This window comes from Heptranchias perlo, chromosome 9, assembly GCF_035084215.1.
Source record: "Heptranchias perlo isolate sHepPer1 chromosome 9, sHepPer1.hap1, whole genome shotgun sequence".
In the NCBI taxonomy this organism is placed as follows: domain Eukaryota; kingdom Metazoa; phylum Chordata; class Chondrichthyes; order Hexanchiformes; family Hexanchidae; genus Heptranchias; species Heptranchias perlo.
In genome coordinates, this window is record NC_090333.1 from 16646962 (window position 1) to 16674751 (window position 27790).

Consider the following 27790-nt stretch of genomic DNA (forward strand, 5'->3'; position numbering starts at 1 on the left):
CAGTAAAATTGTAGACAAAGGAATTTCATATAAACACATTAAATGTTAATATGTTAATATTCAAAGGGCCTAATTTTAAGAATTGAAGTTTTCAAATTTAGAGTGAATTACAGAAAATTATATAGGAACAGAAAATTCTGGAAATGCACAGCAGTTCATCCAGAATCTGAAAAAGAGAAAATCCAAGTTTATCTTTTGGGTATAAACCCTTTGAAGGAACTGAGGATGTTTTAGTGTTGACTTGGTGTTGGGTCAGTATGCACTAGTGTTATTTTATGTAATATTTAATAAATTGTAGCGTTATCTACATTCATTGAAATAGCTGTTTAAAGTCAAGAACATCATCATCATTAGACTACTTGGAAGATCTTTGCTGTTTACTCTAATTACACTTTACAGTCTTCTTTAGAACATATATTTTGTAATGTCGTAAGGGGAAATTCTAAGTGTTATAAAGGGTGTTACCCATACACCTAGGATCCTGTACAGTAACATTAAGTATGGGGACAGTGGATAGCACTCCGAATTCATTATGGAGTAAATTTTTGTCTTTACCATATGAGCAGTAATCTGGCGGAGCGGATTTCCTGCGTTACAGAACCCACCCGATTTTCATTCTGTTGATTTCCATGGAATGAAAATCAGACATATTCTATAATGGACGAGCGACCCTCCATGATGGAGAAATCTTAACTAATGACTCTTCCTTTATGTTCTATGATTGTTGCATTTTTTATAACCAGTATTACTTAATTTATAAATATAAATGTGTTGACTGCTGGAGTTTTGGTGCCATAGTGGTGCAGGAGATTGGTGTACTAGTCCATTGTGGCACAAAGTGCTGCAGATTTGAACTCACAAGCTGCCAAAATTAGCTAAAGGCACCGAGCAAAGGCTAAGCATTCCATCAGAGAGACAGGAGGAAATAGCCCATACTTTGTAGCAGACGCCTCAAGACAAACACTGACAGAGATCCAAAAGCAGCTTCCAACTGTCATAGTTGGTGATTGGTAAGTGGTGTGGAGGAGAAGGCCTGAAAACAATTTTATGGAAAATATTTTGTCAAAATCATTAAAAATTTTATTTAATATTTTTTGTTATGGAAATATTCTGCAGCTTCATCACAACAAAGTTCAAATGTTATTCCACCACACCAAAATACACCAGGATCTTTTAACTGCAATTCCACTGATGCAAATGAGAGTGGCTATTGGTCATCAGAAGGAATGAATGTGACTTTTGACCTCGGAGATGATTTATGGAATGATTTCGATGATGACAAGCTGGTACATGCTAGCAATTTTGTTAGTTCAGAGGAATCCAACTTTAATTACCAAACAGGTGATAATACTGATCTTTTTGGATGCTTTCAGGTCTTTCAGATCTCAATGTTTCTACAGAATGATAACTAATTTCTTAATGAAGTTTGGTGCACGGAAGTTTTGATTGACTATAAACAGAAGATAATGTAGTGCATTACATCAAACAGGTTACTACTAAATTTCAAGGACACTTAGCAATTTAGCTGTATTTCCTCCTTTGGTCAAAAATCAAAATTACTTTCAAGATAGTAGTCCCAACTTCTGAGCAACACCTCGATAACTCACTTGTGAATTTATTTTTGCTCAGAACAAATTCTGTATTCCATAGTTACATACTGAATATTATTTATTTAATATTATATTATTTCTGGGATTGGAAAAGTCATAAATAATCTCACATATTGCATTGTACAGTATGTATGAGGACCTCTCCCACCAGAATGTTAGTTTTTATTTTCACAAGGCTATCCCTTCATTGCTGTAGAGAAGATCTGTCACATATTTCCCTGCTGTTTTCTTCCAAAGCATTTTCAGACTTTACCAATGTAACTAAATTGAGAAATCTCCAGAGGGGGAGGGGGTTTTTCAAATGCCAGGCATCGTTTCTTGCCTGAAAGCAGGTGACGGGAAGAGAAAAACCTGATGGGCATCTTGTCTGTATTGGGTGGGAGTGCTGAGTTAAAGAGGCACTCAGCACTCCCACCCAAAACAGACAGGAGACTGTTCAAATACACAAATCGGGGTCCTACACTGGTTGTAGCATCTTGATTGCCATTTTCATGGAGAAATGGGCAGAGTAAACAAACGCATGCTATCCTGCTTTCTCCAGATGTTGAGAGGCTTAACCAATGGTCCTTAAAGGGACTGCTGGAGGCAGGTCCAAAAATGTACGGTTTTCTAAGAATTTTGTGGGGGCAGGAGGAACCGGCCTGTTCTCGTCTACCCCTCCCCAGGATCCGCTTCGCCCCCATCAGGACCTACCTGACGGGCAACACCATGCAGAAGCTGGCCGAATTTCCAAGGTCCAAAACAAGTGAGCAGCAGTGCAGCATCCATTTGACGCCCACAGTTCAATCGCAGTATTCATATGAAGCCTAAACCTGAAAATGGTTTGGACCCCCAGACTCTAGCCTTGGGCGGGCACCACAAGCGCATTGCCGATATCGTTCCCATTCTGAACCTGAACCGAAAATCACTCACCCCCCATTTATTTGTATAGTTCTTTTGATTGGTTAGTAGGACACTCCCTGAAAATACCATATTTGCAACATTCTCAACTTCACTCTTGCAAGTTAATATGGAAATATTACGAAACTTTGGGAACTTTGAAGTACTTATTGACTTTACCTTTCTCCACGTAGTGGATTCTGAAGTCAGCTTTAATGTGCTTCGTTTCACATTGTGCTACGTTTGAATGCAGTTACATTGCTGAGTTCATGTCAACAGTGATGTACAACAGTGCTGTAATTTCTATGAGAAGAAATCAAAATTTCAACATTTTTTGCTTGGAGTGTCTTTGGTAAGTGATATAAAAATCAATTGAATCTAAAAATCTTATTATTATTTAAACAGATTCTTCCTTTAGCATGTATCCAAACTTAACAGAGCGCAACCAACTGCCTGAACGACCTTTGAAAAAACTCCAGAACCAAATTACTAATGAGCAGCACAAAAGGTAAGCTTTACAAAGTGATAGCCTAGTGACATAATAGTGCTCTGTAGTCTGGAAATAACAATGAGCGACATTATTGTATGAACGCTTAACATGTCTATATCGAATTCCTCCTTCCCCTATTTTAACAGCGGTATTAACACATTTAAAATAAATGGGGTAGTTTTTCCCCTCTGTGCAGTTTTCAGGCGGCCAGCTGGCAGAGCGCGCCAGCCGGTTGATAATGACAATGGAAGACCTGGTCCAATTTGAGAGCCGTGCCTCATTGGCATAGGCTCGGTAAAGATGCAGGCAGAACATGAGCGTCCCAGGGCAGAGAGTGCTGGCTCCAGACTGCTCGGGGGGGTGACCCAGTGTAGCAGCAGACGAGGTTATTTTTGTGGAACTTGAAGGAGGACTCCTGTTGGCCCCACAAATATAAATAACTACTTAACTTTGGGCTCCATTATGGCTGGACCGCCAGCTGATTCTAGGCAGAGCACAGCACGCTCTGCCCAGTTGTCCTAAAATGGCATCAGGATCCTACTGATATCATAGGACCCTAAGTTAACTACCTAAATTAGCTGTGCGCTTGTTTCAGACAACCATCTGGGCAGCCTATTCCGAGTACCTCGTCAAAATGACGATGCCCCCAGTGACTGTGGGAACAGGGTGGTAAGTTCTTCCCCATGATTTTTGGGACACTTCCCCCAGGGGGATGTCTCAAAATCTCCCCCAGTATGAGTTATCCACTGAATATTTCAACAACTTCATTTCCAGTAATGATATCTCCTACCAGAATGTCAAGTGTTCAAAATAAATAGATTAATGCCTCCTCTACAGTAGCAGAAAGAAGAATTTGATATGAGTGTGTAAATCATTTATACAATAACATTGCTCAAAGTAATTTCCAGACTAATATACACATCCCGGAAAATATGAATAATCATGCATTTTAATTGATAAGAACACATAAATAAATATATTCTCACATCATATAATATTAAATGCTAACTTTATAGAAATTTCCATTTTTTTTGGGTGAACTTTGTTTTCATTAAGGTGAGGAATGCCAATGCTAGGGAACAAAACATTATTCTGTTTTTTGCATTCAATGTTGTATGTTCTGTTTCAAACACTATCCATTTTTGTTGCTTCTCTGAGTAAAAATATCAATCATTGCCAAATTATAGGAAGTTTTAATATAAGTTAATTCATAAACTGAATTTTGTCTTAAATTGCCAAAAATAATTTTTGTTGTGATTGCTGCAATCAGCAAAGGAACGATATGTTAGTTCAATCAACCCAGGCTAGATTTTAATTAAGGTCCATTTAAAAAAAAATCACTCTTGTAATGTGGACGTCGCTGGCAAAGCCAGCATTTATTGCCCATCCCTCTTTGCCCTGAGAAGGTGATGGTATAACTGAGTGTCTTGCCAGTTCACTTCAGAGGGCAGTTAAGAGACAACCACTTTCGTGGGACTGGAGTCATATGTAGGGCCAGACTGGGTAAGGTCAGTAGGTTTCCTTCCCCAAGGACATTAGTAAACCAATGGGTTTTTACAACAATCTGACAGCTTCATGGTCACTTTTACTGATACCAGCTTTTTATTTCCAGATTTTTTTTTGAAACTGAATTCCAATTCTCAAACTGCCATGGTGGGATTTGAATTCATGGGGAGGGAATCTCAACCACCCTAGGATGGGTTGGGTGGGTGGTTAAGTTGTTCAAAAAGGAAATCCGAGTGCGCCTACTTCTGGTTTAACTGGGGCAGGTTGGGAGGCGAGCGAGTAACCTTCTCTCGAGAGGTGGGTCTGTAATTATAATATGTTAATGAGGCTGCGTGTATAAGATTTGAGCAGCCATTTAGATTTAATGTCTTCGGGCTGAGTTTCCTAGGGCTTGGGAAACCCGGCAGCTAAAGGGAGGCGAGATCTGCCAGATCCAGCAGGTAAGTGCTCTTCCAGCACTGCTTGTGTACCAGGAAGAGCAAGAGTGCTCCCCTCAATCCCCGGTTCCCCCAAGCTAAGCTGCCGCGATCTGCCTCCGTCCCCATGATCTCCAGACCCTCTCCCCGGGATCGGCCTCCACCCCTCCCCCCACCGGATCTGATGCTGACCACCCCCCGCCTTCAGCGACCTGATGCTGACCTTCCCCCGCGATCTGATACCGATCCCCTTCCCCCTGTGATCTGAGGCCGATCCTCTCCCCCCGCGATCCCATGCCGATCCCATGCTGACCCTCGCGATCCTATGCTGACCCACACGATCCCATGCCGATCCCCCTCCTCCCGCGATCCCAGGCCGATTCCCCCCCCCCAGGCCGATTTCCCCCCCCCCCCCCCCCGAATCAACGGCAACTCCCCCCGTCCCCCCGCGATCCGACGCTGACTCCCCCCCACCCTCTGCGATCCAATGCTGACCCACGATCTTTCCCTCCCTCCTCTCTGGTCCCCGGCTGCGGCCTTCTACCGCAGACCTTCCCGCCCGACAGCTGGCTAACCTCTCAATCTGGCCGGCTGCCAGGCGGGAAACAGAGAAAAAAAATTCAAATGAGGTCCTGCCATCAAATTCAGCAGGACCTCTGCATTCCCAGTATTTCCAGGTTTCCTGGCCGCTAAAATGTCATCCCCACTCCTTTCCCGCCTCCCCATAAATATCAGGGCTATGTTGTCTGGATTATTCATGCAGGCCTATGGAATACTATTCCAGTAACGAGGTCCCATTGTGTACTAATCCATTTAGGACCTGCATATTCAGATGGTAGGAGATTTGATCTATAAGGGTATGTTTTTGATCAACAAAATTTAAAATAAATAAAATAATACCACCCTAAAATTGGTGCACAGAGAAATATAGTACAAGCCTGTTACGCTTGTGTACACGAACTTTGCTGATTGAAATATATATTCTATAGTCTTTTAATTAGTATAGAAGCAGTAATGAGCCTGGTGATCAGAACCAAGATTTCAAAACACCTCACTGTAGAGTATATCTTATAAAACATTGAACAGCTGCACCCAAGAACAATATTATAATTAAGGAGGATGTTTTCGCTAGATGTAGTTTTTTTTAAACTGTCATGTGGTCCAGCATTAGATTTTTAAGAACACTATTATGATTCTCATAATTTGATACTTCTGTTGTGTATAGTTTTTGCTGAACATATTTTCATTGATGTTCTTAGCGTTGGATATCTGCCAACAAGCGAACAACCCTGCTCCTTGAATTCTAGATTATCATTTAACTCAACAGTTCAAGAAACAGTAAGTTGTAACATAAAGAGATTAATCACATGTAACAGTCTCGTGGCATAACAAGCAAATCATTTCCTTAAGAGTCCAAAGGTTGTAGGTCTGAGTCCCAGAACTGTCACTCAAATTTGCCAGTCAGAATCCTTTATCAATTCTTGACAAGGCAACATGGTGCGACATCTTTCAGAATTAGTGTATTCCAGCTTGGGAGAGATGAAAAAGTGTGCTTTACTGCTAAATTCAGTGCTGAATTTTCACCAATACCAGCATAAGCTCTACATCAAATTGGTACTTTTTTTAAAAACATGTGCTACAGATACTGCAATCGAAAATATATTCTACATCATCTAACATGATAATATGTCATCAGAATAGCATGTGGTCTGAAATTATGTTTTAGGATACCAACATAGGAATACTTAATTCACTCCTTCACTATTTTAGTGGAGGTGTTAACCTGTTCAAAATTAATGGTTTAAAACTTCCACTACAATAGCAGAGAAATAAATTTCATGTGACTGCGCTGTTTAAACATTGGTATCCAACAGTGCAATTTCAGTGCCATGTAGTGTTGAAGAGCATTTAGTGCGGGAGAGAACATAGACAGGAGAAATGCAACAAGATATCTATGACATGTAAACTAAGCTCTGTTTACACTAATTTGTTCGGTTACATTTAAATAAATTGTAATATGCTACAGCTTCAAAAAATTAAATAAAAATTATTTTATTTAAATTTTTAGATTGCATACATAGACAATTAGAATATAAATAAAACTGTCCTTAGTGATTTTTTTTATCAGGAATGTTGAATTTTATATTGCAGCCTAAAATCCTTGGTACTGTTCATCACACAAGTCTTGTGCAAGGCTCAGAGGAAAGACTGAGTTCTGCATCCTCCGAACTAAATACGGTGAAGAGTTTCAAAAGCAGTGGGCCCTTAGATTGCTTCGGTCAGTACAGTACAAACACTGAAAGAGAATCCAGGTGGGACCATATATTTCATTAGAGTAAGTTTTTTAGGATAGAAATCAGTATGCGAATGGAGTTTTAGAATTTTACATTGGGAAAATGTAAACATCAGTATTTCATGATAAACCTGAACTTTCAAATTTATTTTACTGTGTGTATTTGAGATTATTTTGTATTTGACTACAATTTTGTCTTTTTCAGATATGCTTCAGAGGAAGAGTGTGATGCTCTGCTTGGCATTTTTGATGGCATATTTTAGAATATTTCTTGTTTAAAACTTGTGGAACAACAAATATGTTTGCAATGTATCAACAAATTGCAAAAGCTCTCAATTTGTTAACTGTTTGAGTTATGTACCAACTAGAACGCAATTTGAAAATGGTACATATATGACAAATTTTTGCATGATTTTACTGTCAGTATTTACAATGGAAATTGATATTTTATTTGATGTGCAAAGCAAACCATTTTAAGTATTACATTTCTGAATTGAAAAGACAGACAACATAGGATACTGGTAGACAAAAGCTAAAGCATCAGTCTGAAATTCCTCTTTCTTATTTTAGCAGAGGTGTTAATCTATTTAGTCTTGATAGATTAGCACTTCCAATAAAATAGCAGAGAGGTATTTCAGACGGATGCTTTAGCTAGTATCCCACGGTTGAATTTCAGGGCTGAATTAATGTAATTTGCTGTCAAACCACGTGATTGCGTTTCTTTACAGTTAGAAATTGATTCAGTTATGTTTTTGCGAAGGATCAACTTTGAGCAAATATATGGTTGACACGCCCCCACCCCCTGATTCTCCACACATTTAATTGAGTGTAAAGTGGAAAATATTTCCCTTAGTTCTCAAACTCAGCTGCCGGCAAATGTAAGCGCTATGCAGAAGCAATGTAATTCCTTACAGCAAATTGGTGAATTGGCCGAGGCTACCCTCATGCAGCACCTATCGACCAATTACAAAGTAACTTTAGCAGAAGCCTAGGAGCTTGACAGCTGCCTACTCTCTCAGCTGGAGAACAGTGCTTGTGCTTGGCATGAAAGAAGCTAAAATGAGGAGGAAATATGCACATACATACACATTTTATATGTATAAAAAAACAAAACAATTACTTGTACACATATATGTTAAGAGTTGACCAATTCAATGATTATAGTCCTCAAGTTACTGCCACCTTATTGCATTGAAACCTCTTTGAATTGAATGTGAAAACTACTCCAGCAGAGGTAATTGTCTGCATGAATAAAGTTATGTGTTCCTTTAAGAGTCTAGTATTTCAGCCCAGTTTGTTTATGGTGATTCAATATTCAATCCATTAGACAAAATGATGCTATATTTACTACTGATGGGAAAAAGGATTAAGGTTAATAAGTCTAGTTTTTCCTCTTTATTGGCAATAGGCAATCTTTTAGAAATGCATTTATTTTTGCCAATTTTCCTCCTCTTTCTGGTTCAACTCCTCTCCTGAGGGTATTGGCTGCACAAGCACTGGACACCCTCACCCAGTAGCTTACTCAAGTGGCTGTTTTCCATGTATGAGTTTAGACAGGGAGTGCCAGCTGACTATTTGACTGGGAGTAACACAGCTGAGCCCAATCCTGTCCCAGTCCAGCACTTACTTTCCAGTGGTCGGGGGGTGTCATTGGACAATGATCAGAAGCGGAAACCCTGATTAATGTATTTTCTCTCCCTAGGCTTTGGGGCTAATTGTATCAGTCCTATCGCCATCACAGCTGAGATCAGCCAACTCAGTGTAGACTAGGGAATCAAGTCACTGTGAATGGAACCTTTGAGGAATGTCCTTTTCATCTATATGACTCAGTTACATGCTGCATTGAGTCATCATGGGAGTTAGGGGGCAGTTTCTATTGTAAAGACTGTTACTCATACACTCCACTTGGATCAGAGCACATAAATTCCTCTTTCTCCACATATCACTATATATTGCAGTACGATTTATACAATGTAGGAAATCACCAAGACATACATAATCCTATGATCACCTGGTTCCTCTTAGCTTCTCCAACACTGCCCTCAGTGGCCTTGGGTTTCACCGTATATAATTCCAACCTGTCCGAAACTCCATCACCCGAAACTTATTCCGTGCCCAGTCCTTTTTGCCCATTACTCTGTCCTCGCCGATCTCCATTGGCTCCTCGTCCGCCAATACACTGAACTTAAAAAAATTGTCCTTATTTACAAATCCTTCCATTATATTTCCCCAACCTATTTCTGTAATCTCCTCCAGCCCTATGTCCTGGCCCATGTCCTTCAGTTCTCCAACCCTAGCCTTCTGTGTATCATTACTTTCATTCACTCCACACTGCTGGCAGACCCTTCAGCCAACTTGGTCCTACTCTCTAGAACTTCCTTGTTACTTCTCTCCCCATCTTTAACGGCCATCTCTTTTTACCATGCTTTCAATCAACTCTCCTAACTCTTCTGCTGCTCAGTGCGTAATTCTCTTCTTTGAAGCAAGTACCTTGGGATGTTTACTTCATTAAAGTTCCAAATAAATCTAAATTGTTGTACATAAACCCCACCTCTGGCCAACGTAATTCTATTCTCCTGTCGTCAGCATCAGACCCAACTTATTCAAGTGTCAACAAACTCTTCATCGTTAAATTGATGCAAGCTTTTGGTTGCCTACATTTAATGTTTTAAATTGGTGAATGAAGTTTTGACTCAATTGCCAATTTGGGCATTTCTTTTTTTTTGCTAGTGTTTCAATTGGTTTGTCAAGTTCTATGTCTCTTTTTTAAGATTCTTGTTGGGTAGCACAAGACCTTTCCAACCACAGTCACCCACGACTTTGCTTTATACCACATCAGAACAAAGCATGAGATGATTCGTTGCACAGTCTTTGAGTAAAGCATGTGAAACACTGAAAATCCAGCCTGAAGAGGCAATGACAAAATTAAGATTAGACAGATCAAGATCAGGCATCAATCAGCATTTTAGAATACCAAAAGTAAATCAAGGCTATACCTCCATGGTCAAGAAAGAAAGAAAAAAATGAAACATTATTTGTGCAGTGGGAGAACAGTACTAATCTGCAGCATGGAGTTTTAGGACATTGGTTCATTCCCATGAAAGAATCTTAAACAGAGCTTTGGGAAGGTAGCTGGCGTGAACTAGCCATTTCTCCTGAAGGAGGGAAGAAAATGTAAGTACCCATGCAAGGTCATTATTTTACTCCTCTCAGCATCAAGGTATAGAATAGCATAGAGAGGCTAAATTGCAGGATCACCCTCAATGTCATCGAATAGTGCATGGTGCGCCTACACAGAGCAGTGATTTTCAGATTTCCAATCTTTGGTGATTCATCTTTTGGAAAATTTGCTGCTGAAACAGCAAGAAGAATTTTACTGAAAATGCAGCTAACAGTGCAGCAGTTCAGAGGGGAATTCCGTCAGTGGATTTTAAACATAGTGGTAGCCACCCAAAACATTTTGATATTGTTGGGCTGGAATTCTTTATCAAGTAGGTCCTGCATCACTTCAACTTTAGAATATGTGCCACTTCAAACTTTATTTAATATATAAAAAAAAGAGAACCACAGATGCTGGAAATCTTCAATAGAACCAGAAAATTCTGTAAATGCACAGGTCATACAACATTTGAAAGAAGAAGAAAGGTTAATATTTCAGGTGAAGCCTATTTCTGATAAAAGCTTACACCCAAAACATCAACCTATATTTTTTCCTATGCTGACTGGCCTGCTTTGCATTTCCAGCATTTTCTATTTTTGTTGGCTCTAAACCTTGTTTTTGTACCATTGCACATCATTTTCAACTCATAGTTTCTATGTGGAAGACTTGCAAAGAAGTGGTGAAGTTTTGATTACCCAAGAGGATAACCACTGGGAAGTTTATTTTACTTTTTTAAAAATGATATTGTTTTTGTAGTGGACACAGCTGGAGTTGTGTTTTCATCAAGGCCTAACTCCAATTTTATGTTTTAATGACAATTTGGGAAGGATGAAATTCTTTTTACATTTTGCATTGGGTCTACACTGGGTGGGGTGTCCTTACTCATTTTTTAAATTGGTAGTGTTGATAGAAGGCTTCTCCCTGCAAGGAGAAAATAGCTCCAGCAGAGATGGTAACTATTTTCTATCAGCAGCAAGCCAATACAGCCCACAAATGCAAAATCCTGGCCTAAGCGATTTATATATGATTTAAAAAATGAAGTGAATAACTTTAACATAATTTAATTGCTTTAACTGGAGCAATAACTTAATTTGTTTTGCGATATTATAGTGGAACCAAGCAGAGAATATTACAATTAATCCTTTATAATAATCGATTACTGTAGATGTGCTAGTGCATTTTATTGTTATAAAGAAAGCTATGTTGTTATGCTTGGTTGGAATGTGATACAAGGCAACACCATGCTTTAGCAGTTGGGATAGTTTACTAATATTCTTAACCTCCAGATCTTGAAGCACCCTGTGTTATTCTGTCGTATGTATAGTTGAGCTCATGAAGAATATTTTTATTCTGTTTTAAGCAAGTTGTTTTGCCACTGATGGGGTTCATGGTAAGTATTGGCAGGCAGGTTTCCATGACTGAAGCATGTGATTTGAATTGAAGTGGTATTGCACCATAAACTTGAGCTGCATTGCTATGTTTCACTAGATACTACAAAGAATTATTATGTGATGTATTAACAGGTTTTTACTCAACTGTGCTCAAACTTTTTACCTTACCCAAGAGTGATTTTTTTTCTATCAAAGAAAAGTGTGTTCTGATAAGTTCAGTATAGATAACATATACATTATCAGGATACGTTGTAGCATTGTTTAAAAAGGGAGCGAGAGATAGACCGAGCAATTACAGGCCAGTCGTTCTAACCTTGGTGGTAGGCAAATTATTGGAATCAATTCTGAGGGACAGGATAAACCGTCACTTAGAAAGGCACGGAGTAATCAAGGACAGTCAGCATGGATTTGTTAAGGGAAGGTCGTGTCTGACTAACTTGATTGAATTTTTTGAGGCGGTAACAAGGAGGGTCGATGGGGGTAGTGCATTTGATGTAGTCTACATGGATTTTAATAAGGATTTTGACAAGATCCCACATGGCAGTCTGGTCAAAAATGTACAAGCCCATGGGATCCAAGGAAGAGTGACAAGTTGGATCCAAAATTGGCTCAGTGGCAGGAAGCAAAGGGTAATGGTCAACGGGTGTCTTTTTGACTGGAAGGCTGTTTCCAGTGGGGTTCCACAGGGCTCAACACAAGGTCCCTTGCTTTTTGTGATATATGTTAATGATTTGGACTTAAATGTAGCGGGCATGATTAAGAAGTTTGTAGATGATACAAAAATTGGCCGTATGGTTGATAGTGAGGAGGAAAGCTGTAGACTGAAGGAAGATATCAATGGACTGGTCAGGTGGGCAGAAAAGTGGCAAATAGAATTCAATCCGGAGAAGTGTGAGGTAATGTAATAGAGGGCAAACAAAGTAAAGGAGTACACAATAAATGGGAGGATACTGAAAGGTGTGGAGGAAGTGAGGAACCTTGGAGTGCATGTCCACAGATCCCTGAAGATAGCAGGACAGGTAGATAAGGTGGTTAAGAAGTCATATGGAATACTTTCCTTTATTAGCTGAGGCATAGAATATAAGAGTAGGGAGGTTATGCTGGAACTGTATAAAACACTGGTTAGGCCACAGCTTGAGTACTATGTACAGTTCTGATCACCACATTACAGGAAGGATGTAATTGCACTGGAGAGGGTACAGAGGAGATTTACGAGGATGTTGCTAGTACTGGAGAATTTTAGCTATGAGGAAAGATTGGATAGGCTGGGGTTGTTTTCTTTGGGACGGAGGTGGCTGAGGGGAGATTTAATTGAGGTATATAAAATTATGAGGGTCCTAGATAGAGTGGATAGGAAGGACCTATTTCCCTTAGCGGAGAGGTCAATAACCAGGGGGCATAGATTTAAAGTGATTGGTAGAAGGATTAGAGGGGAGCTGGGGAAAAAAACTTCACCCACAGGGTGGTAGGAGTCTGGAACTTACTGCCTAAAAGGGTGGTAGAGGCAGAAACCCTCAACACATTTAAAAAGTACCTGGATGTGCACCTGAAGTGCTGTGACCTACAAGGCTACAGACCAAGTGCTGGAAAGTGGGATTAAGCTGGATGGCTCATTTTCGGCCAGCTGTAAATTTTCTATGATTCTATAACCACAAGTACCTCTCCAGCTGGTGGAATATGAGTGGAATTTCCAATTGGCGACGTTCATGTATAAATGCCTAATGCGATCCTACAACATTCCTATTTGTATTATTTTTACATAGGTTAATGCCTGTTTAAAAAGACTGCACAATGAAATGTAGTACTGTACAAGCAAGTTAAATATTTGAACATGAATTTCATTGATTGAAGTTCTAGCCAATAGAGGAATGAGATTCAATAGGTCAAATAGCTTTTGCTCATAAATCATGTTTTTTTAAAGGTCTCAATTACCTTCATGGGTCAGGGTGATTTCAGAGTCACTTCTTTGTGGAAATTTTACCTTTGGTTAATAACTTCCCTCAGGAAATGAAATGAATTAAGGTAAATTATAAAAACTGTCTGTTGGAAGAAGTGGGCTTTTCCTTTTTCATACTCTCTTACATCCTTTCCCTGCCTCCAAGGGGGCAAGAGCTTTCTTTTCCATGTTTTTATTCAGTTTCTGTTTGAGTCCCTGAAAGCAAGGCTTTGGGATATCAGAATTTCAACCAGACATGACACAGTCCAAAGGTTAAAATGGTTATACCACGTGCCTCTTTTAATAAACCCTTAAGGAGACATTGGGTTGCCTCAGTGTCATCAAACAAAAAATCTAACAAAAGTGCCCACTTTTTAGAGGGGCACAGCTAATAAAACCCAAATCATAAAAAAGGGCAAAGGAAAGTTCAATTTAAATAATGTTTCTTGTATCAACTATAAACTCCAGTCCTTGCAGTGCCCACCGGTCGCGGAAGGCCTCAAGCATACCAGCGGACACCACATGCTCCTTCTCCAGAGCTACCTGGACGCAGACAAAGCCGCGGAAGAGAGGCAGGCAGCCAGAGCATCCACCCCCGCGGGCCGCATCCAACCTGCATCTGTGGATAGCCACCTTGGCCAGGCCCAAAGCAGACCCACAAGGAGGTCCTCTGACTTGCCCATCCCCCTCCACACTGGTTGGCCAAAGATCAGGAGCATGAGACTGAAGTGCAGCTATAAACTGAGGAACAGCCCCTTCAAATAATAGAACAGGGGCTGCAACCTCTCACATTCCATGTACATGTGAAACACGGACTCGTCCAGGCTTATTCCGCATGCAATTTTAATACTAATCCAAATAATGGGTTTCTCATATTTCTCAATCCCATGGAACTTTTAAACGCCAGGTTTTAATTATTGATTTTTCCCTATTTTACTATTGATGGTATGCATATTTATGGCCCACAACTGAATTGTTAGTGTTTTATACAGTTAGTTACTAAAGTGCCCACTTTATAATCACAGAAGACTTTGATTCTTTTACTGTACTGCTGTTGAGTTTAAAATTCTATTCATTAAACTCTACAGTGGGTTTCCAGTTCAGCTAGAAAAATTAAGACATTTGTGCACTTAACAAGATTTTTAAAATTAATTTTGCAAGTTTATCTTTCTTCCCTATGTCTCCCCTCAATAGTTTACTTGTGCCACTCAGAATTCTACTGCTGAGATTGTGGGCTGAAAATGTGTCTGCCAGTGCCATTCTATAGCTGGGAACGGAGAGATGCTGCAAATCAGCCCAATATGACTGGCCCTCAGATCTTCCCTCCTTTTGAGGAAACAATCCGACCTCATATTTGACTTAGGCCAAATTGGTGTAGTTGAGCGCCTGATCTCACCATATTAAAGAATCAAGAATATGAATCCATATTATACCACTTCATAGCACAGTGTGTTGGAGTTCATGCCCAGTTTGTCACCACCCCTGTCTCGGAATAGATTTGTGAGCTGTAACCTCATGACCTTCCCTTTCCTATATTACATAAAGAGGAATGAAAGCTAGGGGGAGGGGGTAACAGAACTTTTTGTTTAAAATCCTTCTCCATTTTATAAAATAGTCTAAGCAGAATATTTTGCTGTTTCAATAAAAATGCCAAGTTTCTTACTAACATGGAGAAAGAAAGAAGAAATACTTGCATATATACTTTGCCTTATTGCATCACTGAAATATCTGGAAGCACTTTACACAACAAATTGCTTTGCTGAAGTGTAGTAAATGTTATACAGCAGTTATTCTGTACCTGCAGCCCACAAATAGTTTTGAGGTGAATAACCAATTAATCTACTTCTTCATGGTATTAGTCAAGGAAGAAATGTTGGCCAGGAAACCAGGAGCACTCCCTCATTTCCTTGGAATAATGATACGGCATTTCTAAAATCTACTTAAACAGGCAGACAGGGCCATGATTTAACATCTCATTTGACGGACTGCATCTCCAACAACGCAGCACACCTTCAGTGCTACACTGCAGTGTCAGTCTACATTATGAACTCAAGTTCTGGTGTGGAGTTTTTGAAGCCATAATTTTCTGACTGAGCCAAACCCTTAAATCATAGAATGATTACAGCACAAAAGGAGGCCATTCCGCCCATCGAGCCCTTGCCAGCTCTTTGTAACAGCAATCCGGTTAGTCCCATTCCCCCGCTCTTTCCCCGTAGCCCTTCAAATTTTTTTCCTTCAAGTATTTATCCAATTCCTATTTGAATCTGCTTCCACTACCCTTTGAGGCCACGTATTCCATGTGTTTAAAAAAAAGCTTTTCCTCATGTTGCCTTTGGTTTTTTTGACAATCATCTTAAATCCGTGTCTTCTGGTTCTCGACCCTTCCACCAATGGGAACAGTTTCTCTTTATTTACTTTTTCTAAATCTCCTCTTAACCTTTTCTGCTTTAAGCAGAACAACCTCAGCTTCTCCAGTCTATCCACATAACTGAAGTCCCTCATCCCTGGAACTATTCTAATAAATCTTTTCTGCATCTTCTCCAAGGCCTTCACATTCTTCCTAAAGTGCGGTGCCCAGAATTGGACATAATACTCCAGTTGTGGCCGAACTAGTGTTTTATAAAGGTTCAACATAACTTCCTTGCTTTTGTACTCTATGCCTCTACTTATAAAGCCCAGGATCCCGTATGCTTTTTAACCACTTTCTCAACCTGTCGTGCACCCCCTTTAGAATTGTACCGTTTAGTTTATATTGCCTCTCCCCATTCTTCCTGCCAAAATGTATCACTTTGCACTTCTCTGCATTAAATTTCATCTGCCATATGTCCGCCTTTTCACCAGCCTGTCTATGTCATCTTGAAGTCTATTATCATCCTCCTCACTGTTTACTATCCTTCCAAGTTCTGTGTTATCTGAAAATTTTGAAATTGTGCCCTGTACACCCAAGTCCAAGTCATTAATATATATCAAAAAAAGCAGTAGTCCTAGTACTGACCCCTGGGGAACACCACTGTATACCTTCCTCCAGTCCGAAAAACAACCGTTCACCACCACACTCTGTTTCCTGTCACTTAGCCAATTTCATATCCATGCTGTCACTTCCCCTTTTATTTCATGGGCTTCAATTTTTCTGACAAGCCTAATATGTGGCACTTCATCAAACGTCTTTTGGAAGTCCATATACACAATATCAACTGCATTGCCATCAACCCTCTCTGTTATCTCATTCAAAAACTCTTATCAAGTTAATTAAACATGATTTGCCTTTAACAAATCCATGCTGGCTTTCCTTTATTAATCCACACTTGCCCAAGTGACTGTTAATTTTGTCCTGGATTATTGTCTCTAAAAGCTTCCCCACCACCGAGGTTAAACTGACTGGCCTGTAGTTGCTGGGTTTATCCTTGTACCCTTTTTTGAACAAGGGTGTAACATTTGCAATTCCACAGTCCTCTGATACCACCCCCATATCTAAGGAGGATTGAAAGATTATGGCCAGCACCTCCGCAACTTCCACCCTTACTTCCCTCAGCAACCTAGGATGCATCCCATCCGGACCGGGTGACTTATCTACTTTAAGTACAGCTAGCCATTCTGGTACCATCTCTTTATCAATTTTTAGTCCATCCAGGATCTCAACCACCTCCTCTTTTACTGTGACTTTGGCAGCATCTTCTTCCTTGGTAAAGACAGATGCAAAGTTCTCATTTAGTACCTCAGCCATGCTCTCTGCTCCGTGCATAGATCTCCTTTTTTGTCCCTTATTGGCCACACCCCTCCTCTTACGACCCGTTTACTATTCATACGCCTATAGAAGACTTGAATTCCCTTTTATGTCAGCCGCCAGTCTAGTCTCATACTCTCTCTTCGCCTCTCTTATTTCCTTTTTCACTTCTCCTCTGTACTTTCTATATTCAGCCTGGTTCTCACTTGTATTACCAACCTGACATCTGTCATACGTCCCTTTTTCTGCTTCATCTTATTCCCTATCTCTTTTGTCATCCAGGGAGCTCTGACTTTGGTTGCCCTACCTTTCTCCCTCATGGGAATGTACCTAGACTTCATCCGAACCATCTCTTTAAAGCCCGCCCATTGTTCGATTACAGTTTTATCTTCCAATGTTTGATTCCTGAGGGTAAAAGGCACTTGACATTTTTCTGAAACAGAATATTTATCTTCTTCTTTGAAATGGGGGAGAAATAAAAGTATTTATCTATATATTCTTTATCCTTTAAGAATGATATCCAGACACATCAGTGCTTTTTAGTCTTTTTGTTGCATTACATCTGCTTTGTCACAAGAAGAAATGAATTTCAACCAAGTATACTGTTTTCATCTTTTTAGCTCCATTTATTGTTGCTGCAATTTCTAATATTTTACTGCAGGTAACCTTTTCTTTGTGGGCTTCCAAAAAGGGTGAATAGCAAAACACTCCAATTCCTGTAATAATTTGGCAGGGGACGGGCACCATGAGAGGAGAAACAAGGACTGGGAAGGACAAGTAGCACAAGAGTAAAGAATAGTTCAGAAATAGGAGAGATCGGACAGGGTAAATGCAAGGCAATCTAAGATTAGATTGGAGTGCATGTGCGTAAATGCACATAGTGTGGTAAATACGGTTGGTGAGCTGCAGGCTCAAGTCGCCACATGGGACTATGATGTAGTGGCAATAACCAAGACCTGGCTCAAAGAAGGGGACGATTGGATACTTAATATCCCTGGCTACAGGGTATTCAATAAAGATAGGGAAGAAAAGAAAGAAGGAGGGTGGCAGTATTGATCAAAAAAACTATTATAGCACTGGAAAGGAATGATGTAGTTGAGGGGTCAAAGAGAGAATCTATTTGGTTAGAATTAAGGAAAAATAGAGAAGCTATTACACTATTGGGTGTATATTATAGGCCACCAAATAGTGGGAAGGAGAGGAGAACATTTGCAGGCAAATTACAGAAAGATGCAAGAACTATAGAGTAGTGATAATGGGGAACTTTAATTATCCCAATATAGACTAGGACAGTAACAGTATAAAGGGCAAAGAGGGGGAGGAATTCCTGAAATGTGTAAAAGAGAACTTTCTGGAACAGTATGTTTCCAGCCTAACCAGGAAGGAAACAGTGCTGGATCTAGATCTGGGGGTTGAAGTGGGGCAGCTGGAGCATGTTTCAGTGGGGGAGCAGTGATCATAACATCATTAGGTTTAGAATAGTTATGGAAAAAGACAAGGAACAATCAAATGTGAAAATGCTTAACTAGCGGAGGGCAAATTTCAGTGAGTTAAAAAGGGATCTTGCCCAAGTGGATTGGAATCAAAAATTGGTAGGCAAAACAGTAATTGAACAATGGGAGGCCTTCAAAGAGGAGTTGGTTTGGGTATATAGTAGACACATCCCTATAAGGGGGAAAGAAAGGGCATCCAAAGCTATAGCTCCCTGGATGACTAAAGATATAGAGATTAAAATGAAACAGAAAAAGGAGGCTTGTGATGAATGTAACGTTCATAATACAGTAGAGAACCAGGCTGAATACAGAAAGTACAGAGGAGATCTTTTTTTAAAAAAGGGAATAAGAGGGGCAAAGAGAGATTATGAGAATAGATTAGTGGCTAACATAAAAGAGAACCTAAAATTCCTTTATAAACATATAAATAGTAAAAGGGTAGTCAAAGGAAGCATGGGACAGATTACGGATAAAAAAGGAGATCTTCTTGTGGAGGCAGAGGACATAGCTGAGATACTAAATGAATGCTTTGCATCCGTCTTCACTAGAAAAGAGGCTGCTATCATTGTAGCAGTAAAGGAGGAGATAGTAGCGATATTGGATAGGATAAAAATAAAGAGGAGGTGCTGAAAAGATTGGCAGTACTCAAAGTAGAAAAGTCACCCAGTCCAGATGGGATGCATTCTAGGTCACTGAGGGAAGTAAGGGTGGAAATTGCGGGGGCTCTGGTCACAATCTTCCAATCCTCCATAGATGTGGGGATAGTGCTATAGGACTGGAGGATTGCAAATGTTACACCCTGTTCAAAAAAGGGGAGAGGGATAAGCCCGGCATTTGACTGAGTGTGGCGTCAATGAGGCCTACTGAAATTGAAGTCAATGGGAATCAGGGGGAAAACTCTTCAGTGGTTGGAGTGATACCGAGCACAAAGGAAGATGGTACTGGTTGTTGGAGGCCAATCATCTCAGCCCCAGGACATCGATGCAGGATTCCTCAGGGCAGTGTCCGAGGCCCAACCACCTTCAGCTGCTTCATCAATGACCTTCTCTCCATCATAAGGTCAGAAATGGGGATGTTCGCTGATGATTGCAGAGTGTTCAGTTCCATTCGCAACCCCTCAGATAATGAAGCAGTCCATGTCTGCATGCAGCAAGATCTGGACAACATCCAGGCTTGGGCTGATAAGTGGCAAGTAACATTCGCGCCAGACAAGTGCCAGGCTATGACCATCTCCAACGAGAGAGAGTCTAACCACCTCCCCTTGACATTCAATGACATTACCATCGTCGAATCTCCCACCATCAACATCCTGGGTGTTGAAATTGACCAGAAAGTAAACTGGACCAGCCACGTAAATATTATGGCTACAAGAGCAGGTCAGAGGCTGGGTATTCTGTGGCGAGTAACTCACATCCTGACTCCCTAAAGCCTTTCCACCATCTACAAGGCACAAGTCAGGAGTGTGATGGAATACTCTCCACTTGCCTGGATGAGCGCAGCTCCAACAACACTCAAGAAGCTCAACACCATCCAAGACAAAGCAGCCCACTTGATTGGGACCCCCATCCACCACCTTAAACATTCACTCCCTCCAACACCGACGCATCATGGCTACAGTGTGTACTATTTACAGATGCACTGCAGCAACTGGCCAAGGCTTCTTCGACAGCACCTCCCAAACCCATGACCTCTACCACTTAGAAAGACAAGGGCAGCAGGTGCATGGGAACACCACCACCTGCACGTTCCCCTCCAAGTCACACACCATCCTGACTTGGAAATATATCGCCGTTCCTTCATCGTCGCTGGGTCAAAATCCTGGAACTCCCTTCCTAACAGCACTGTGGGAGAACCTTCACCACACGGACTACAACGGTTCAAGAAGGCAGCTCACCACCACCTTCTCCAGGGCAATTAGGGATGGGTAACAATGCTGGCCTCGCCAGCGTCACCTACGTCCCATGAATGAATAAAACAAAAACAGCAATTACAGACCAGTCAACCGAACAACAGTGGTGGGGAAACTTTTAGAGACAATGATCCAGGACAAAATAATTTGGCACTTGGAAAAGTATGGGCTAATAAATGAAAGTCAGCATGGATTTGTTAAAGGAAAATCATGTTTGACTAACTTGATTGAATTCTTTGATGAAGTATCAGAGAAGGTTGACGAGGATAGTGCGGTTGCTGTGTATATGGACTTTCAAAAGGCATTTGATAAAGTACCACATAATAGACTTGTTAGCAAAATTAAAGTCCATGGGATTAAAGGGACAATGGCAGCATGAATACAAAATTGGTAAGGGACAGAAAGCAGAGAGTAGTAGTGAACGGTTGTTTTTCAGACTGGAGGGAAGTGTACAGTAGTGTTCCCCAGGGATCAGTATTAGGACCACTGCTCTTTTTGACACATATATATATAATGACCTGGGCTTGGGTATAGAGGGTATAATTTCAAAATTTGCAGATGACACGAATTTCGGAAATGTAAACAATGTGGAGGATAGTAACAGATTTCAGGAGGACATAGACAGACTGGTGAAATGGCAAATGAAAATTAATGCAGAGAAATGTGAAGTGATGCATTTTGGTAGGAAGAATGAGGAGAGGCAATATACACTAAATGCTACCATTCTAAAGGGGGTACAGGAACAGAGAGACCTTGGGGTGCACATACACAAATCTTTGAAGGTGGCAGGACAAGTTGAGAAGGCTGTTAAAAAAGCATATAGGATCCTGGGCTTTATTAAAAGAGGCATTGAGTACAAAAGCAAGGAAGTTATGCTAAATCTTTATAAAACACTGGTTAGGCCCCAGCTGGAGTATTGAGTTCAATTCTGGGCACCACACTTTAGGAAGGATGTCAAGGCCTTAGAGTGAGTGCAGAAGAGATTTACTGGAGTGGTGCCAGGGATGAGGGACTTCAGTTACGTGGAGAGACTGGAGAAGCTGGGGTTGTTCACCTTAGAACAGAGAAGGTTAAGGGGAGATTTGATAGAGGTGTTCAAAATCATGAATGGTTTTGACAGAATAAATAAGGAGAAATTGTTTCCAGTTGCAGTAGGGTCGGTAACAGATTTAAGGTGATCGGCAAAAAAGCCGAAGGCAACATCAGGAAACATTTTTTTACACAGCGAGTTGTAATGATCTGGAATGCACTTCCTGAAAGAGTGGTGAAAGCAGATTCGGTAGTAACTTTCAAAAGAGAACTGGATAAATCCTTCAAGGGAAAAAATGTACAGGGCTATGGTGAAAAAGCAGGGGAATAGGATTAATTGGATAGCTCTTTCAAAGAGGCGGCACAGGCACTATGATCTGAATGGCCTCCTCCTGTGCTGTACCTACTATGATATTGTGATTTCATTCTTGTGAAGGTGGCTGACCAGGTGCCCTCTTTTCCATGCATTTGTGGAAATAAACTGAAGCCCTGTAGTCAAGACTCAATATTTGATGTTGCACAAGGATAAGTAAAACTCAAGTGAAGCAGAATTCAGTCTCCTCGACAATCTAATATACTACACCAGATTTTGGGGCAAGATCGTGCACAGTTACTCCAGGGAAATGCTTCCTGTTCAATCTTGAAAGAACATTATGCATATAATGGAAGGGTTTGAGACAATCTCTCTTGCACTATTAAGCCTCCCAACTTAAAGTGCTCAAGATGTGGCATAAGGGCAAGTTCAACCACTGTCACCCATACTGGAGACACCAAGAAGAGCATTGGAGAAGTTAAGCTTGAAGTTGGCAAAGGAGTGGATAAGCATATTGGTGGTGATGGGAATAAAGTAGGGGTGGAGGTACTGAGTGAAATGAGTCAAATCACAATGCAAGCAAACATTTTACATCATAACTTTACTTTGAGATCTCACTTATAATGTTTCTGAATCTGCAAAGATTTTCTAACTTTAGTTTAATTCATTAAATTACAACAATAATTTATATGCTGTAATTTATGACAGATTATAAGAGACGATTAAAGTACTTTGTGGAAGTTAATTAAGCACATCCAGTGATTTGTGATAGGTAACTATAGTTTGCTTCCACAAAAACCCAATGAGATTTTTATGAATTGCATTAAATATAGAATAATGTTTTACCAGTTCTTGATAATTAACTGTGTTGACCAGTAAGCTTCCTGATTTGAATTTGTTTGGTTTTCAGCATGCTGATCAAACTTCAGACATGCTAAAATTATATTTTACCCTCTCCAAAAAAAGTGACATAATATAAGATATGCACACTAACTATAAAAATCAATTGCAATAAATCTCCAGACTTTTACAATACAGCTAATTTCATGAAATTGTATACTTGTGAGGTTTCACTTATTTGCACTGACGTCCATTTTTAGTGAAAAAACGTGACCTCTTCTTGCTTGTGTTAATGGAGTTGCAGTCTATGCCAACATTCCCCATCCAACCAACCACCCAAATACAAGAGCTGGTACGGGTCCAGGTTGGACTTGGCCCATGGGGGTGGTCACCCTGACTGACTGACTGCCTGCCTGCCTCTCTTCCGCGGTTCCTTCCGCGCCCGGGTGGACCCTGGAGCAGGGGGCTTGAGGCCTTCCGTGACCGGTGGGCACCGCAGGGACTGGGGTGCATGGTGGATAATAGTAATAACGTCATTATTTAAGTTTTATAAGCTTCCTTTAGTTTTGTGGTTAAGTTCTTCATTAGTTGTGCCCCTTTAAAGTGGGGAGGGGGGAGAGGGAGGTGGGCACTTTTGTTTGGTTTTCGGTTGGTGACACTGGTCCAAACCCAGTGTCTCCTTATGGGTTATTTTAGAACAGAACACAAGGGCTGGTACCACTGATGCGGGTCATGCTGCACTGGCCTTTCGTGCAGCAGCAAGCAGCAGCAGCTCGCGCGATCTGGGCTATGATGTTATCCAGATTCCGGGGCCCTGGTCGGCGTTGCGTCAGTTTCGGCGGGTAGTTTGTTGGCGGAATATTTCCAGTCAGGACGTCGCAGTGAGGGCTCGGTGCCCGGGCAGCGCCGGTGTGTGTGGTTATCGGCCGTCAGTTCTCTCGGTAAGACTCTCTCGGTGATTGTGTTGAACGTGTTTGTTTGAAGTTTTAGTTCGGTGTTTTTACCCGGCTGCGGTGCAGCGTTAGGGCCGCCCTCAACGACCAAGGCCCCGGTTTAAACCACTCCATTGGCCTCGACTCGCCGCTTCTTCTTCTCCTCGTCCAGAATTGATTTTTCGTTAACAATTTAGATGGGAAGATTATCAGTTGTACCCCCTCCATAAAATTTCGGTGAAAAATGATGAAAGGTTTTCCACAAGTAGCGCAGGAAGCAAAATAATTTTTTAAAATATATATGGAGGGGATTTTCGCAAATTCTCATTGAGTTGGGTCATTCGATTTTAAAAGGTCAGCATTTAAGCGACGTGTGGGAACTTGGTGGGGCTCCTAAACCCTGTCAAAGAGAAACACGTTCAAGTGATGGCACAAGGGAAGGTCTTTTGGTTTATCACTAGAATTTTACGTGAGGATATTTTTCAACGTTCAGAATAACACTGAACCTCACCTCTTTTTGCTATGTGCAATAATATGCAATGAGAAACTCGGAAATAACTTGTATAATCTGTCTTTTGGATGATACGTTAAGTCTGCCTGCTCAGGTGGATGTAAAAGCATACCATGGCTCTAATCCAGGAGCAAGGACTTCTCCTGGTGCACTGGCTAACATTCATCCCTCAATCAACACCACCAAAAACAGATTATCTGGCCTTTCAATTGCGGCACCTGGGCCCTTACTGTGTGCAAAATCGGCTGCTGTGCTTGCCTATATAAGTGGCTGCGCTTCAAAAGTAATCCATTGCTTATGAAGCACTTTGGGGTGACCTGAGGATTGTAATGGTGCTGTACGTGCAAGTTATTTTCCTTCGATACACCGATATGAACTTGACTGAGAAGTAATGAGGTTGTATCAGTATGCTTTATCGCTTTCCCACTTTCACTGTTAATGGCATAGTAAGTAACATAGTCATTCTATTGGTTACCACTCCAGGTATTATTTTCCTTTGAACAATGTGGCTGATGCAGTATTTTTGTATTCCAATGTGAAGTGGTAGGGGCTAGTTAGAACCCCTAATTTCCACAATGGATTCCTGATCTCAGCTGTGCCTTTGCAGGATAGGACTTTTCCTGCATAGAAGAGGGAAAATTGGTGAAGTCACTCCAGTTGCCATCTTCCATATTGACCAACATGGCATTGGCGAATGTTTAGGAGCAGTTCATTTTGCATCTTCTTGGCCCAGGAGTGGGAAGAAGCATAGACTATAGCTGCATCTTGAGCATGTCTCAAATCAGGTTGTTACTTTTTTGCCAAGCATTACTGCTTAGGTAAGACTTGCACACAAGAACATTGCTGGCAGATCTGTTAAACGTACGCATAGGAACTTTATATGGAAAAAGTTGACAGGAAGTGCATGCAGATAAGATTTTTAATATAGTCTAAATATAGATGAATTGAAGCAATGGGCATGTATATTGCAAAAATCTATAATTTTTTTTGAAAGTCAGGCCTTTGTGTCTTTTGGTTTTCTGCTTGGTCTGTTAGCTGAAACCAACAATGTAGTCTGATTTTTTTTTTGAGGTATCTGATTAGTCTGTTAACTGAAGCCCCATTAGTTGAAACCAATGCTGAAGTTTCACCTGCTCCTGTCATCATTTATTTTCCTTTTAGAGAAAAAAAAAGCTCCGGAGCAAGAGAAGGAATCTGGGCCCCAAGTCTCTGCAGTCACTATGCTGTCTAGAATTTGACTGGTGTTAATACTGATTGAGGAAAATAAATGGAAAACAGAGCAGGATAGAACAAGTAGAAGAGGAAATCCATTGGAGTGGAGAGGAGGAATTACAAAGTAAAATAATATTGGAGAGAAAAGGCAGGCAGAATGAGCTCAGATGGGAAGAAGGCTTGGATGCTGAAAGGGTGCAGGGACAGAGAGAAAGAGAGAGCCTGTTGAGCAGGGGGAAGAGGAGAGGCCTTTAGATGGGTTGCCCTGACCATTGGCCCAGAAATTCCACAGGAGCTAAGGTCAGGAAGGAGGGGCAGATGCCCAGATCATTTGGTCTCTGGCCCTTTCACACAGCTTTGGTATTTCCAGTGCTTTCCAGGGGGTAGGGGTGGAATTTGGCCTGCACCTTGAGTAAACGGAAGTCAGACTGAACCATCCTGATGAGTATGAAGGGGTCATACCTCCACCTCCCACCACTCACCTCATTTCCTGTATTGAAAGCCTGCTGGACACCCTAGTGCAGGCTTACCCAGAAAAGATGGTGCTATGGTCTTCCCCAGTACTCGTGCGACCAGGGTATGTGAAGGAGGTCCCAGGGTCAGGCTGAAAATTTTACAGTAGGCCTCCTCTGAACACTTTTTTAATTCCACCCCTCCCCCCCCAACCAAATCAGCATCTTGAAATCCAATGGGGACCTTCTGGCTGCCCATCCCCATCAGCAGCCAAAGGTCCTGAATCCTGACATGCATCTGCAGACCTGAGAGACCTGTAACTGCGCCTTGTTTTCTTGCCCCTTCCATTGACATGAAGCCTGTGCTGGGAGTGCCGGCAAAGAAATCCCAGTGATCCTGGAGCTGGACAGGAACAGAGGGCTTTGGTTGTGCTGCTTCTGTCTAGTGCCTCAGGAAAACTTCCCCTCTTTTTTTTGTAAAGTGACATTTATTTATTTATATATATTCAACAAATTTATTAATTGTTAGCATGACTATCACAATGATAATTAGTCAGCACTAGTTGTCACCTATTTCGATACTGGACAACATCGTCAGCTGGTAATCCTCATGCCAGCGGCGTTGGGAGAATTACCTGGATTAGGACGCAAGTTCAATGAGGAGTGTAGAAGAGCATGTCAGGAGCAGCACCAGGTGTACATAAAATTGAGGTGCCAACCTGGTGAAGCTACAACTCAGGATTACCATGCATGCTAAACAGCAGAAACAACATGCTATAGACAGAGCTAAGCGATTCCACAACCAACGGATCAGATCAAAGCTCTGCAGTCCTGCCACATCCAGTCGTGAATGGTGGTGGACAATTAAACAACTAACAGGAGGAAGAGGCTCTGCAAACATCCCCATCCTCAATGATGGCGGAGTCCAGCACGTGAGGGCTGAAGCGTTTGCAACCATCTTCAGCCGGAAATGCCGAGTGGATGATCCATCTCGGCCGCCTCCCGATATCCCCACCATCACAGACTCCACGTGATATCAAGAAACGGCTGAGTGCACTGAATACAGAAAAGGCTATGGGCCCCGACAACATCCCGACTGTAGTGCTGAAGTCTTGTGCTCCAGAACGAGCCGCGCCTCTAGCCAAGCTGTTCCAGTACAGCTTCAACACTGGCATCTACCCGACAATATGGAAAATTGCCCAGGTATGTCCTGTCCACAAGAAGCAGGACAAATCCAATCCGGCCAATTTCTGCCCCATCAGTCTACTCTCAATCATCAGCAAAGTGATGGAAGGTGTCTTCAACAGTGCTATCAAGTGGCACTTACTCACCAATAACCTGCTCACCGATGCTCAGTTTGGGTTCCGCCAGGGCCTCATTACAGCCTTGGTCCAAACATGGACTAAAGAGCTGAATTTCCGAGGTGAGGTGAGAGTGACTGCCCTTGACATCAAGGCAGCATTTGACCGAGTGTGGCACCAAGGAGCCCTAGTAAAATTGAAGTAGTTGGGAATCGGGGAAAACCCTCCAGTGGCTGGAGTCAAACATAGCACAAAGGAAGATGGTAGTGGTTGTTGAAGGCCAATCATCTCAGCCCAGGACATTGCTGCAGAAGTTCCTCAGGGCAGTGTCCTCGGCCCAACCATCTTCAGCTGCTTCATAATGACCTTCCGTCCATCATAAGGTCAGAAATG

At 41.4% G+C, this 27790-nt stretch overlaps 2 protein-coding genes across 2 annotated transcripts in view; both read left to right on the forward strand.

Moving 5' to 3' along the window:
• The window catches only part of hfm1 (helicase for meiosis 1), a 91943-nt gene extending 83477 nt beyond the window's left edge, over positions 1-8466 (forward strand). Inside the window, exons 32-36 of the mRNA XM_067989575.1 lie at positions 1117-1341; positions 2895-2997; positions 6161-6239; positions 7053-7213; positions 7400-8466. Coding sequence (XP_067845676.1) covers positions 1117-1341; positions 2895-2997; positions 6161-6239; positions 7053-7213; positions 7400-7457 — 626 coding nt within the window. The 3' untranslated portion in view covers positions 7458-8466. The remainder of the gene's footprint in view (positions 1-1116; positions 1342-2894; positions 2998-6160; positions 6240-7052; positions 7214-7399) is intronic.
• A 15338-nt stretch (positions 8467-23804) lies between these two features.
• The window catches only part of cdc7 (cell division cycle 7 homolog (S. cerevisiae)), a 69811-nt gene continuing 65825 nt past the window's right edge, over positions 23805-27790 (forward strand). The window contains exon 1 of the mRNA XM_067989912.1: positions 23805-23930. The gene's annotated coding sequence lies outside the window, so the exon portion shown is untranslated. The remainder of the gene's footprint in view (positions 23931-27790) is intronic.